Here is a 16008-nt window from a genome sequence, read left to right as displayed (position 1 = left end):
TTGCCCGAGTTACTCAAAATACATTATATCTCGACCATCTTCAAAGGAAAGAATTTCATATTGATGTTTCGCAGACAAGTTTTCCAAAAACTAAAGTGAATCATCAATACCTATGTTTCCTCTGATAAAAATTCAATATCAAGATTCGTTTTGACAAACCTTTCCTTATATCTATATTAATTGCCCATTTTTCCTATTGTATGCTTTCATAAATACATGTAATTTAGTGACTATTAAAGTACTACTAAACTACTACAACTACTACTACTACTATATTTAGTTACATTTACCATGTGAATTGCTAAGAAATGTGCCTACATGACTCATTGGAGACTATTGTATTGTAGTCTGAAACACTTGCTTCTCTATTCAATTAAACAAAATCGAATTCATATTGAATTTTTTAATCTATTTATACTGATGTATCATTTTCATTTGTTTGCGCTTATTATTTGAGTATTATTTCTACCGATGTTACATAACCATCTAATTTTATTAATGTAAGTTGGTATTATGTACACCAATATTTTCTGGTTGCGTGAATTCTTCCTTAAATTGTAGTTTGCAAAAACAATATATCTATAACCATTTGCAATGAACAACATACTTATGTTTATCTTTATGTATATGAAGATATCTATTTCTAATAAATCTATTTCTATTTCTGTGTTATAAGTACCTGGTTAATAGAGCTTTGCTTGGTATTGATAGTATTACTACTCGTCAATGGATGTCAGGAAGAGTCATACAGAGTACCTATTATAATACAGATGTTTATTTTTGTTTCGCAGATTTCTCTATGAACATAAGTTTGAAAAGCAAGAATTTCACCTGATATCTCTAAAAAATATAGCTGAAAAACTTCTTAAAGGCAAAGCATTCACTGGCAAGTACTGAGAAGAGATTGATGTTTCATTCTCAGTTCAATTTGCATCAACGATTGTTCGGAAGAATTACAAAACCGAATTGCTCTCATAATTTTATACATGAATTTTTTCATTTTCTTTCTGAAACTCAGGAATCATCTGTAGTTAGTTATTGTTATTTATAGTATTTTCATACCAAACGCCATCATTTTTGAAGTTCTTCTGCAAGTAGGCCTTGTTACCCGTACGCCAAACCTCAGGAGCAGCTTGGATATTCGCGGCGAACCAGTCAACCATGAAAAGAGTCATTTCCCAATAAGACAGAGAAAATTTTCAAAAAATTAATATCTGACCCATTAGTTAGGATATCGAAACCACGGTCACATAAGCTTTTAGCTGAATAAAAATTAATGACGCATTTTAAAAATTGATTGATATCCAATCCCTCTATTTCCCGCCATATGCCCCTATGATTTAAAAACGTCATGAAATATTTCATTGCGCATGCCCTGAAGACTCACTGAAATTTCGTGGATGAATGAAGTTTTGTTATAACTTCAAAGTTAGGTGAGGTTAGGCTAGGTTTAAGGTTATGTCGATGGTGTCAGCTGTTGAGTTGACACATTTTTCTCTGTTACAAGGTGTAAATATTCATCTTTTCATCTTCATATTCGATCATGAAACTATCGTCAATCGGATTGAAAACGGAAATGCGGTTTTTAGTAAAATACTTTCGTTCAATTTTTTTCTGAATACAATTCATCCCCATCAACAGTTTCCCCTACACAAAATTTCTGTTACCGGTGATAATTAATTTTGGAGCTTCTTTGGTTGCCAAATTAGGAATTTTCATTTCTTCGAATATCCAATTCATGTAACAATAACGGAAGTGTTTATACAAATCAAAAATAATGTAGGTCACTGTACTTGTACAGGTATGTACTTTGGCTTATTGAAACACTAACCTTGAATCATTTCTTTTGAAATGAAAAAAGTTCATCGCTCGAAAATGGCAAGGATGCACTTTCGTGGAACACGTTCAAGTCGTCAAATTTTCTAAATAGGTTCACTGTTTTCAGCATATACTAACTTGACTCGCTCGAGAGTATGATGAAAGGAACCTCTGTATCTTATACCAAAATCCCTTTTTGGTCTCTCCCACTATGAATTATACATAATGCGGCTAATAATCGTTTCTTCATCATTTCAGAGAGTTGGTTGTGATTTGAGGATAGGATCTGCCAAGCAAGTAGATGAATGTGGTGTTTGTGGAGGAGATGGTTCATCTTGTTCGAGACCTTTGTATCATTGGACGCTAACGTTCACGTCTCTATGTTCGGTGACATGCGGAGGAGGTGAGTGTACCTGAAGATTTTTGCATTTACTTGAGAATAATATAGATGAATACACATTTTTTTCGACGTAATTTTCTAATGCAATGCGAATATCATTCGTTTCAAAAAAATTTGACTTCGATCCACCACACTTTTAATGGATATCCTAGGTATATGATAATAATAATAATGATATATCTTCATTCCGGTCCATACATAAAGATTTTTATACGCTTGGAAAATGTATTCCAATCCTAGGGCTGACATCAAATAAATAACTTATTTGTTCTACTACTTAACCTCACACAAGCTTAACATTCTGGAATATGCGTTTAATACATAATGTTAAAAAACAACAATAACTGGGTCTCTTAACAACTCAAGGATCAAAAATATATTTTTTAGTTTATTGCTCACTCAATAAATTCTTATAGTAGTACTTAAAACTAATAACATTATTTTTTTTTATTTCTTTTGGTACACACGTAGCCAATTTGGTTGAATTAACCAATCGATGGAGTTGAAAGACCTTTAAATCGAATATGGATTGTATGAACATTGGTTCGAAATGGAACCCACATATGTGGGTGAACCAAATGCGCTCACGATGGGACGAAGGGGGCAGTTTTGCTTGTGTATTTTTGGTAGGCCATACAAGCGGGGTGTAAGAGAAGATTTCTCCCTTGGAATGAGAGGTTTCTTTCTCTCAGTGGGAATGTTGGAATTGTTGATGAGTGCTTTGGTCTTCTTTTCGAGGTATACGGTTGGGTATCTAGGGGTTATTTGGTATTCCGGAGAGTCGACTACTGTCGTCAACTTGCCGATGTAGTCTGTGGTATTGAGAACCACCGTGTCATTGCCTTTGTCTGCTGGAAGGATGACAATATTTGGGTTGTTGTTCAGGTTTTTCAAGAATTGTCTCTCAGCTGGGGTAACATTGGATTTTGGAACTTTTGCTCTTCCTAATGTGGTGGCGATGTCTTGACGTGCTTCTTCAGCTAGGTTTTCAGGTAGAGAGAAATGGCCGATTCTGTTTGGGTAATAATAGTTTCGATGGGAATGGATCTGGGAGTTGTGGAGAAGTTGAAGCCTTTTGACAGGATGCTGAGAGTGTTATTATCCAATGGGGTATTGGAGAAGTTGTAAACTAGGACTGGGGGATCAGAAGCGACTGGCTGAGGTGTTTTTCGTTTCCTAAGTGAGTCTAGCTTTTTTACCTGAGTGGCGGTTTTGTTGTCACTGAATGAATTTTTGAATTTGACAAACGTCCGTAATATTAGTATAAACTCATGTTGGTGTAAATAGATCGCGTCTGATGTTCTGAATGGTTTTTCAAATGGGGGCGAAACTGGATCGGTCAAGAATTCGTCTAATCTCTTCAGCTTCATTGTGATATTTGATCTTGAATGCCTTAAGTATGACTTGATGTGTTCTGCAGGCTTTAATAAATGCGAGGTCACACAGAAGTTTGGCCTTTCGAGTGAGTAGTGTGGAATATGTTTTTGAGTGTTTCCTCCCCGTAGAGGCGTAATATGTGTTCGAGTAGGTTTCCACGGTCTGGTTTTTCGAATAAATATATATATATATATATATATATATATATATATATATATATATATATATATATATATATATATATATATATATATATAAACTATTGGATAGTGGGGTATTGCAGCAAGTAAATGAGTACTCTTTTAAGTTAGTCCAAGCTTTCGGAAAATTTTATTTCCATCATCAGGGAAACTACAATAATATAAGTTTTAAGGTAAAATCAACCTCAGTTAAGAGGTCCTTTCTAGAAATGTCTTACATTTTTGAAAATAACAATTGTATGAATAAAAAAACAGACATTAATCACTTGAGTGAAATTTATTCCTACTTATTGACTCTAGATAAAAGCTTTTACAAAAACAATATCAATTTAAACAATTCCATTGTATAATATATCTTAAATTTAATCTTTCATAATAATTTTACCAAACATAAATTTTACATTATACACTAGAGTACACTTGGTACTCCTAGTGAGAGTATATAAGTTTTATCAATTGACAGATGTCACTCTGGCATTTTAACGTTCTATTCTCAGACTCGTTCATTTGAATCCTGCACGCATGGTGTGAATAACGGTCTAACGAATAACAATATTTTATAAAAAATAATCTCAAGCATTTAGAATTGTGTATCAAGTTTCATCTTCTCCAATGTATTAACATTTTTTCTTCAACATCAATGTAACCATCCTCACATAAGATGTAAGTCATGAACAATTAATATTTTTGATTTTACCTCAAAACTTATATTATTGTAGTTTCCCTGATGATGGAAATAAAATTTTCCGAAAGCTTGGACTAACTTGAAAGAGTACTCATTTACTTGCTGCAATACCCCACTATCCAATAGTTTTTATTCTTAACTAGTCAGCAACGACTACCCTTCCTCTATATATATATATATATATATATATATATATATATATATATATATATATATATATATATTATAACTTGGAAAATACGTTATTTTTACCGGTTACCAGAAACTCTGAATATCAAGAACGGTCTCTTGTCAGAGAAGTCGTGAAGAGATAAGGCGAGATGAATAAATGCCTTTTCTCTTCAAAAAAAATCAATTTTTTTCAAAACTTAGTCAAGACTCAGTCGAAACAAGACGAAAGAGGCCATTTTGTTTCCTTTTCTTGACAAGAAGCAACACTAGTATTCCAGATAGTATATGCTTACTTTTCCAATTTCACCTTTGACGAATCAGGCCTGCTTCGAATTTGATTTGAGGCGTAACGGAATTGTAAATCAAGACTTCTACCCCAGTAGTCTGTTCAAAATTGGTGATAATGTGAACTCATTTTCAAGTCACACAATGATTTCTGTCATTCATGGAACAGTTTTTCATTTTTGTCAATCGATGAAGGGCTCCTGCAATTGAAATTTCCGATGGAAGATGCCTATGCATCTTCCAGGAGTTTCTAAGTGGAAATAATTTTCATGACCTTCATTTTCAGTTTTCAGTCAACCATATGAGACTATTCAACCATGAAAATTCACTTTGCTTCAAGAATATCGACTACTTCTCGAAGTTCAGCATTATTTGTGAATCTTCAACCCCTTCAAAATTCTGAAGGTGATCTTCAAATCAATAAGATAAGGTATATTTGTCAATCTTATGAGACATCTCATAACTAGTTTCATTAAACCTTCCAAAATTGGCTGTACGAACATCATTATTTCAGTATCAACGATACTTGTGAAGATGACGTCTTCCCAACATGTCGATAATTTCCACATACTTTATTTCTTGTGAATTTTGAAGTATACACCGTTTCGTTTTGGATACTCCAGAAAAATGCAGGTATCCGAAGAGTAGGTTTCATCATTCCTTCAATCTGTGAGCCTCAATCAATACTTCCACTCGCTGAAGTCAAACTCTGAAAAGTGGAACACTCTACATTTCGACCTCCGTGTGGATTTAGGCGAATAAATGACTCATCAAGTAGAAATGCAATCAATAGTGAGCTGTCTCCGTTACAATAAACAGCATCCGATATACTCTCCTAACTAATTAACCAGCGGTCACTGATAAGGAACTTGTTTAATGACGTGTTGAGACAAAGATGGTTCGTGGATCAATATGTTAGTTGGTAATGACATGAATGATGTTTGCATGGATTGAATAGATACCTGCGCTGCAGTGTAATGTGGTATTAACAATGTCGCTGGATCACTGCAATAGACTCGTTGATTGGGAGAATTGATTGACTCCTTGAGGTTTACACAAGTAGAATATGGAGGTGTATGGGATGGGGATGAGTGCATCTAGGAGAAATAGGAGTGAAAATTGGGGTTATCAGTATGATTAGATGAAACAAAGTTCTCGTCGATTATGAAAACAGTTTGAAGTTGATGTGACTAAACGAAAAAATTGAGAACCTTTTTGGAAAGGATGTGTATACCTAACTATCAGTGTCTCATTTTGCAGAATCTAACAGAAAAAAAAACAAAATAGTGAGACGAGTATTCCATGAAGTTCAGGTTTGTGACCAATTCTGTATATCATTTGTATAATTGGATTTTTTTCAAAAGGGAATTGGGATGTGATCTTGTATTTCGCAGATGACGTCGTTTTTTTTGCAAAGAACAGAACTGAAGAAGATGGTTGGGAATAATAACACTAGTTTACAGCCAATTCACGAATGTGATGCCAAAGGCAGTTTTCTGTTCATTTTTGTTCCCTGAATGCGAAAATAATAGTGAAAATGTCCTAACACATAAGATTTTTGAGTTATGATTTTTTTCACAAAAATTTAATGAACACGACATTCCAAATTTGCTTCTCCCCTAAATTGAGGAAGTTGTTTAAAATTTGGCAACACAGCGGCTCTGCCCAGTATTCGAATCTGCTTTCGATGTATATGAGACTTGTAACGCCGCTTCTCGAACTTCCGATATTCGAAGTTTCCAAAAAATATCAGAATTACGGAACCGCTATAAAAGTAGCAGATTGACAATAGGATCATCAATATTGATTTAACGCGAGTAGTGGTGAGTTAGTATTGGAGAAGCCAGGTGAGCAAACTCGCGAATATTGAGAGTATTATAATAGTGTTATCTTTGTGAATGAAATAAGTTGACTCCTGAAAACGCATATATTTGAACTCGACGTACGCAACAGTAGAAAAATGTCCAAAGAACAGAAACGGGACTGCGTTAATCCCGCAGATAGTTTTTGCGTTATATGTGGTCAGTTTACTCATAAATCGCAGAAACGGCCAATTAATCAAATGACAAAAATAGCTTACCATAAGTATTTTGGATGTGTTGTTGGTGTTCAAGATCGGGATCGGGCCCCTCACATATGTTGCCAAACCTGTGCAGCAGATCTAAGTAACTGGTTGAATGGCAAACGTTTTTTTATGCCTTTTGTAGTTCCAAAGATTTGGCGAGAAACAACATATCATTACAACGACTGATAAAAGTGTCTGGTTTTTCAAGAAAGAACAAACACAAAATTGTATATCCGGATATTTCTTCTGCAAGAAGGCCGGTTTTTCATGGAGAAGATTTACCAGTTTCAACACCCCCGTCAAATTGGGAGAAAGATTTGGAAATATATGATGACCAGGCAGGTTCCCATGATGTGCCAGAAAAAGGCGAGAGTGAAGGAAGAACACCCCATTCATTCTAAGAATCTGAATTGAATGAACTAGTTCGGGACCTCCACTTATCCAAGACGAATGCTGAACTATTAGGGTCTAGATTACTACAATGGAATTTACTAGCCCCTTAAACCAAAGTTACAATATTTGGGAACCGTAACCATGAGCTATCTTCGTTTTTTACTATGCAGGATAAAATGTGTGTCTGTGTAAATCCAAGTGATGTGATGGAAAAATTAGGATTTGCACATAACCCGGAAGAATGGCGTTCATTCATAGATTCGTCTAAAACAAGTTTGTGAGCTATTCTGCTCCATAATGGAAACAAAAGACCCTCTATTTCTCTTGCAGATGCAGTTGCCATGAAGGAAACTCACGAAAGTATGCCACTTATTCTAAATGCAATAAGTCAAAATACGTATAAGTGGTACACGTTAAACTGGGGTTAATGAAAAATTTTGTGAAATCATCAGACAAAGAAGGTGATGCGTTCAAATATCTTAAACACGTTTTTCCATAATTAAGTGATGCAAAGGTCAAGGAATGTATATTTGTTGGACCACAAATTAGAAAACTACTAAGTGATCAACATTTTGATGAAAAATTAAGTGATGTTGAATTAGTTGCGTAGAGTTCTTCCAAAATAATTGTTTCGGGGTTTCTAGAGAAAATGAAAGTAGAAAGTAACGAAACACTTATAGAAGAACTACTTGAAAACTACTGCAGAATTTTTCCCCAGAAAATTTGGGTGCTGTTAGTGACATACATACATACATACTGACAATACAGCAACGTTACCAAGGCAGATGTGATGCAGCAATGATGGGGGATTATTGTTGGTTCCTTATAAGGAAAAACGATGAAACACATAAACGAAAGTCAACATCTGCTAAAAGGTTATGCACAAAAGACTTAATTTGAATGTTTTCTCATATAAAACAAATCATCTAAAGGAACAATTCGTTCAGGCCAGTCTCAACACCCTACACAGTAGGTTAATGGACTGACACCTATCAGAAAACAACTACTCCCCTGGCTAATACCACGAAGGGCGTTGGATTATATCCGACAGGTGTCAGTGCAGGATTCTTCACAGAAGTTATTCCTGCATATGCTGTTGGCGATACAACTGCCGCAATAGATTTTCAATTATTGGAACACACTTGCAGACCGGTTTCGGGCTGTTTGGCCACTCGTCAGTGCAAGGTAGTGTATATCATCAACATAAAGTCGATGATTTCCGATAATTGAAAATCGAATTCCGTCAGAGTATCATTCCTCGAACTAAGCTGAAGACTACAACAAACAACAGGTTTGTCGTCGCTCCATCTGCCTGTGAACGAGGTAACCAACTGCATATCCAAATTTGCCCAATTCCTCGTAAAAGGAAAGAAATCTTTCACGTATAGTCAGTGGGCATACTTGAAGACTGGCTATAAATCAAATCATCTAAAGGAACAATTCGTTCAGGCCAGTCTCAACACCCTACACAGTAGGTTAATGGACTGACACCTATCAGAAAACAACTACTCCCCTGGCTAATACCACGAAGGGCGTTGGATTATATCCGACAGGTGTCAGTGCAGGATTCTTCACAGAAGTTATTCCTGCATATCCTGTTGAGACTGGCCTGAACGAATTGTTCCTTTAGATGATTTGATTTATAGCCAGTCTTCAAGTATGCCCACTGACTATACGTGAAAGATTTCTTTCCTTTTACGAGGAATTGGGCAAATTTGGATATGCAGTTGGTTACCTCGTTCACAGGCAGATGGAGCGACGACAAACCTGTTGTTTGTTGTAGTCTTCAGCTTAGTTCGAGGAATGATACTCTGACGGAATTCGATTTTCAATTATCGGAAATCATCGACTTTATGTTGATGATATACACTACCTTGCACTGACGAGTGGCCAAACAGCCCGAAACCGGTCTGCAAGTGTGTTCCAATAATTGAAAATCTATTGCGGCAGTTGTATCGCCAACAGCATATGCAGGAATAACTTCTGTGAAGAATCCTGCACTGACACCTGTCGGATATAATCCAACGCCCTTCGTGGTATTAGCCAGGGGAGTAGTTGTTTTCTGATAGGTGTCAGTCCATTAACCTACTGTGTAGGGTGTTGAGACTGGCCTGAACGAATTGTTCCTTTAGATGATTTGATTTATAGCCAGTCTTCAAGTATGCCCACTGACTATACGTGAAAGTTTTCTCATATATATTGTAAATAAAGACTGTTATCCTCAAAATATATTGTTTTTTTCTTGTTTTGATCTTACGTTTCACTATAATATGTGAAAATTTTTGTATGAAATAAAAGTAACTATAACTCAAAATCTTAACGTCATGGAGAATTTTTGATGTTGCAGTTAGGATGCTTCAAACTCCCATGTATAGCCATTATAATACTGGTCACAATTTTTTTTTCTTATTTGTTGGCTAGTGTAATCAATTGAAAAAAAATTGACAAGGATACAGACTACTAACAATCAACATGGAAAAGACCCATTACTTTCCATTCACTTATAACAGATCGATAAAATCATCATTCCCATACTTTAATGTGGGTGACCATACAACCGAACCTAAACCGAGAGTAAAATACTGAAGTGTCGTTTCAGACTGACATCTTTGATATAATTCCCATACGAATTATTTATGCAATAAACTGCGTTTCATTCTTTTTAAATTCAAAATTAAGAAATATATTTTGAAAACCACTCAGCTCAGGACTCTGTGGTTAAGAGTTACTTACGCTATGGAATTCCGTCTGGATGGAGCCTTTCACACTCATTCATCCGTTGAAAGTGTTGCAAAATAGGTGTTTCAAATTGCCTTCATTCAAGTCCCCATGCATCTCTATGAAACACTGTTCTATGAGGATCATGTTTATTTACCGCCTCTTTCATGACAACGAAAATAATTTATATGAGAACAAATTCTCTCGACTACCAATTCATTTCTACGATTCCCGGAAAAACATTTTGTTCTACGGACACATAAGTCAGTTATTCTACACACATACAATTATTTTTACTAATACTATTCATACAGTTCTGGAGTTGATGCATTATATGAATGTATTTCTATTCCTAATCAACCAAGACAAGAAATTGCTTATTTCATTGACAACAGAGATATTTTGAATGAATTGAAAGGGATATACTTTGGGAAGAGATTAATTTTTTGGAGAAGGAAGGTTTTTGCTTTCTATTTTTCCATCTCCATACAAAACAAATTTGAATAACTCGCAAATGAGGAAAAAACAATTAATTCAAACTGAAATCATTTAATTGTAGATGTGTAGATCATGCCAAGAGGTACCTTTCAGACACGGATTGGAATTAAAAGTTCTCTCCAAACAACTACTTTCATATAAACATCATATCACACGTGAGGAAAACTACTGAAAATATTTTCATAGGAACATTGAAAATACTTGTCTCTATTCAGTTCGCACTTCGAACATTCGTTATTCACAGGATTGCTATTCGATATGGTATATAAAAAAAGGAAATTTTCACTTACATCGAATACCGTCATTCTCAATGGCGGACATCCGATGTTTGCCAAAACCTTTCTTTTCCAAGATATTTTTATATATTTTGGACAATGTAATATACCAGTATTTATTATTTCACCTCATCTCTTGAATTTTTCAATTCATATCATCCTATTCCGGTGTTACTTCCAAGTATATTTTATGTTTTCTCATACCAACTTTGTGTGGTATTTCATATTTCACTATGCTATATTTCATTCTATTGACTGGATATTTAGAATTATTAATTTCATTCATAACTGAAATCAAGTGGTTAACTCACTGACAACGGTATCTGTTTGTAATTCTGTATACTTAGTTTACTTGTAATAATTTCAGCTTTGCAAATCATTATTATTTTTTCATCTAAAAATTTGCTTTATCAATATGCTAAGAATGTTCATGCAGAATCCTTACACAAAAAAGTGCAAAAGTATGAAGCATTTATGTTTTGGTAGGTTTCCGGGTTTTGCCATGGTCTTCTTTGGTTATAATCTCGAAACTGCAACTGTGGCAGTCATCTTCAGTGGCGTGGTCGAAGTACTCTTCTTGACGTGTCAACTGTTGACACGTCAGTTGATATGTCAAAAAGAGTACTTCGACCAGGAAATGTTTGGCAGATTATAACCATAAATGATCACGGCAAAACCCAGGAACCATCCAAAACATTGACGCTACCCGTGAAAGACTACATTACTGTATAAAGCATTTATTCCCTCAATCAACTGTTGACACGAGATCTTGACACGACAGTTGACACGTCAAGAAGAGTACTTCAACCACTCCATTGGAAATGACTGCCGCAGTTGCAGTCGAAACGTTTGGAGATTATAATCAAAGAAGGCCACGGCAAAACTCGGAAACCAATCAAAAACATTGACGCGAGCCGTGAAGCCTACATTAATATATGAAGCATTTCTCTCTCTACCTATTTTACCAGAATTGATCATGATTGAGTTTTGTAACTATCTACTGTTGTTTAAATGACATTATAGAATAGTTTGATGTACCAAACCCATCCATGACACTACCATCAAGGATATCAACATCATAAACCTTTCTTCAGAACAATTTTTTTCAAAGCATCAGATGAGTTGGCCTCCTCCTTTGATGTGTGTTTCTTTCTCTATACTTTGTGAATGTCTTAAATCAAAGATTTTTTTCTGAAGCTCATTCACTGCAAATATATCATAACAACTACTCAGAAAATCAATTTCATCATGGTAATGGTGTGAGTAAGGAATGATTAGATTAACTTAGGTGTTGAATTTGTTGATATTTGGTCTGTGGAGGGTCAATGTTTCTTGGGTTCAATATGCTCTTCAATAATACTCACTCGAAAAACAGCAAGAAACTTGCTGAATTTTTTAGAGGAGGCATTAATTTTCCATTTTTCACTCAATGATAGTAGAAGTAGATCGATTATATTCAATTCAACTATACAATGAGCAGATTAAAGAACTCTTTGTGTATGTGGTTCGAAATTGGGGTGAACGAATGTTTTTTGTTATATTGTTCAATTATTCATTTCTAACAGTTTTATTCTCGAAGTTGTTATTGTTACTGATATAAAGATGCCTTTTTTGAAATAAGTAGGCAGAATAATTGAAAAAATGTAATAGCTATACAGGGTAGGTACAACACGATGATCTTCGACAAGACGCAATTTGGGACATAACAGTTCTTGGGATATATATTTGTTCATTTTGAAAACTAGGGATTCGGAAATCAAGTAATTCACCCATGAAATTGAAGACTAAAGTAGAATACATGTATTAGTTGGTAATGATTCTGCTATGATTTCGACTCACTTGTAATATTCTCTCTATCGAAAATTAAGTATGCCGACGAGATTTTTCAGTTTCTCGTGAAACAATGTATTTCACAGGAAGTTTGCCGACATGGTTTTCATTCTATATATGATTTCAGATGGATAAATATAAATTCAGCCTGAATATTTATTATAATCGCAAAAATTCTAAAAAAATAACATCGTTTCATCACAGAAAATTTCACAAAATATTCTTAGACATTTTCGTCAACTTTTAGACATTTGATACTTCTTCATTGAATCATTATTTACAACATGATTGACACCATCAAGGGCTTGGGGTGCAAAGATGTTGCCCATTATTGACCAACTACTCTTCATAAAATTTTGTTCGGGTACACGTTAGATGTTTGGAAGAGCAATGTCAGTTTTTGAACTACAAGAGTGATATCGTAAATAATGTTTTCGAGTAATTGTTTAGTGTTGTGTTTTATTCTTGTATTTTTCATATAGATAGATACATTGATAGATACATTTATTTAACTACGTTACATAATGTTTTGTAGCAGGACATTTAAATAACAGTCTAATTCTAACACTAGGTTGTGGATATCTCAACATAGACATGGGTAAACAAACCCTTACATATTGAAAAACAATGTAAAACAATGATGAACATAGCACAAACAAACCATTTCACAAAATGCTATCGATATCGTGGATCTACAACAACTCAAATACCATGATTCACAACTAATAGTCCCTTCTCATATTATCTTATTATTATATACCACTACAATAATATCAAAAATTATTTTGTGAATATTTTTCCACACTGTAAAATCATCTAGATTTGAAATATTGTTTCGAACAGATTGAAATTAAGACTTCTTGAATTTGACGGACTTTCACTACATAGATTCAAGTTCAAATAATTCATTTTTGAAGTTGTGAAACGAATACAGAAAATAAACATTTGCAATGATTCTCAATGTTTTTTTTTGCAATCGGAAAACCTGTATTGAAAAACTGGAATTACCCCATAAAATAATGTCATAAGAAATTCTACTAGCAATGAGAGAAAAGGTAATGTTAAGTAGAACATCTTTATTACAAACCCGTTTTATCTGCCTCAGAATGAATAAGATATGAGATGACATAGTTTTACATAGATTCTCGTTATGAGTGGAATTTCCGGTTTGTATATTATTTTGACTGAAGACGATAATGGTTTGAGTTTCCATTCTAGTTAGTTTAAGATTATTGTTATTGTACTAAAATTCAGCTCAACCTTCAATTTGGTTGAAAGCTGTATGGAGACTGTCAATATTTTTTGTGATAAATAGATAGCATCATCCGCATATGACACCATATCATAGGGGTATATATAAAAAAAAGGTCAATAATATATATGATTAATAAGAGTAATCCCAAGACAGACCCCTGCGGAGTACAATGTGAATTTTCCTGAATTAATTAAATTAAAGTTAAATTGAACTTCGTCGAACATTTCTACACACACAGATCCAGAAACCGTAAATCGTCTACATGTAGACGATCTCCTATTTTACTCTCTCCATATTTTACAAAATGTAATCACAATATGTCAGACTCCTCTTTATTTATCATCCTCCTTCAACAGCTCACAAACGGCATATAATACGCCGTTTCTCAGGCTTAATAAGAAAACCGACTGATAACAACGAGTAACTGCAACTTCTCTTCTCTTCCAGGATACAAGATGTCACGCCCTTTATGCCAGAATCGAGTGACAGGAGAGGAAGTTGAAGAGGAACTCTGCAACGATACACAGAAGCCTGATTCAACAGTCGTAGAATGCAACGTCCACAACTGTCCTCCGAAGTGAGTATTAACTGCATCATGCATCTAATTAGAACGAAAGGAGATGAAATGATTTTTGAAAAATTTAAGTGTGAGAAAGACGTAATTTAAAAACATATGCTTTCACCGTCGGAGTCACAAGCAAAGAGAACAAAATTTGGGAGACAAAAAAAGTTATATTTCGTAGTCTCAGTATCAAACGTTCGTTACATCTCTAAGTCTCAGTAACGAACGTTCATTATATCACAAAGGCTCAGTCAGTAACGAACATTCGTTATAATTCGATATCTCAGAATCGAATGTATGTTACATCACGAAGTCTCAGTAACGAACGTTCGTTATATTTCGAAGTTTCAGTAACGAACGTTCGTTATATCTCGAAGTCTCAGTATCCAACGTTCGTTACATCTCGAAGTCTCAGTATCGAATGTTTGTTACATCTTGAAGTCTCAGTAACAAACGTTCGTACTAATATCTCGAAGTCTCAGTAACGCATGTTTTTTCTGTAGTGGGAGACTTTTAGATATGACTCTCATCCTTGCAGTAAACGCATCCACTATTGCTGTTGTCTGCCGCAGTAGAGGACGAAATGTTTGGTACTTCAGGTTCCATCCGAACACGGCCTACTTCTCTTTCAAACGAGATCTCATCAGCCGTCTGTTATATTTAAAAAAGATTGGAATGAATGTGCATCTCAAACAAAATACTAAGATCTGAAGATACATTTCCGTTCAACTCCAGGTAACTAACTCATATCATTCAAAAGAAACAAAAATGGTTTCATTGAAGTGTCACTATTCTTCGGATTTGAAGGCTATCGATTTTTGAAATTTCTTCCTGACGTTTTCCTGGCGTGAGTGACTAGCTTCTTCAGACGGTTTTCACATCCTGAGTTTATTGCGATAACAATAATGACATAACATTCATCAAAAATATCATACGTTGTATGAACTAAGAGTTGAAATGGCTTTTCGAAGCAAAAATCAAGGAATTTTGATGAACACAATAAGCTCTACAATAAATTGTATTCATAAATGGTGTTTCAGTGATTCACTTGAAATAAATGAAAATAAAACAAAGTGTATGTTCATTGCAAGAGAAAACCAGATTCAAACACTGCCGAGCCAGAATTTGAAAATCAAAGAATGCGGGAACTCAATCATTTTCAAAATCAAAACAGGACCTGAATACTCAATTGATAAAATGAGTTACAATTTTGAACTGCACCAATACCCAAGTACGTGAAAATGAATCAAAGCACTAAGATAAACAGAACTATAGATTATACAATTGAAAATAAAGAGATAAATATGAGAATGCTATGAATGATACGTATAAGTAATATGAGTGATTTTTGTGTATATGTTTGTTCAACACAAATGCAAATGTGGAGTCAAAGTAGACAGCCGAGGATATCATGGATTGAGTTTTATATATAGCGCCGGGCGCTTTTCCCGTCATCAAGCTGTAAATGATGTCATC

At 34.7% G+C, this 16008-nt stretch overlaps 1 protein-coding gene across 6 annotated transcripts in view; it reads left to right on the top strand.

The window, feature by feature from the left end:
• nolo (ADAMTS-like no long nerve cord) overlaps positions 1-16008 on the top strand; it is an 875808-nt gene that overhangs the window by 773414 nt on the left and 86386 nt on the right. For all 6 annotated transcript variants that reach the window (XM_074186241.1, XM_074186240.1, XM_074186239.1 and 3 more), the window contains 2 exons: positions 2077-2221; positions 14418-14547. In XM_074186241.1, the coding sequence (XP_074042342.1) occupies positions 2077-2221; positions 14418-14547 (275 nt within the window). The remainder of the gene's footprint in view (positions 1-2076; positions 2222-14417; positions 14548-16008) is intronic.

Source organism: Leptinotarsa decemlineata, unplaced genomic scaffold, assembly GCF_025532065.1.
Source record: "Leptinotarsa decemlineata unplaced genomic scaffold, Ldec_3_MD MMD2_tig00078422_RagTag_RagTag, whole genome shotgun sequence".
Lineage (NCBI taxonomy): Eukaryota > Metazoa > Arthropoda > Insecta > Coleoptera > Chrysomelidae > Leptinotarsa > Leptinotarsa decemlineata.
The sequence above is the reverse complement of the archived record's forward strand: the minus strand, read 5'-3'. Positions and strand labels throughout refer to the sequence as shown.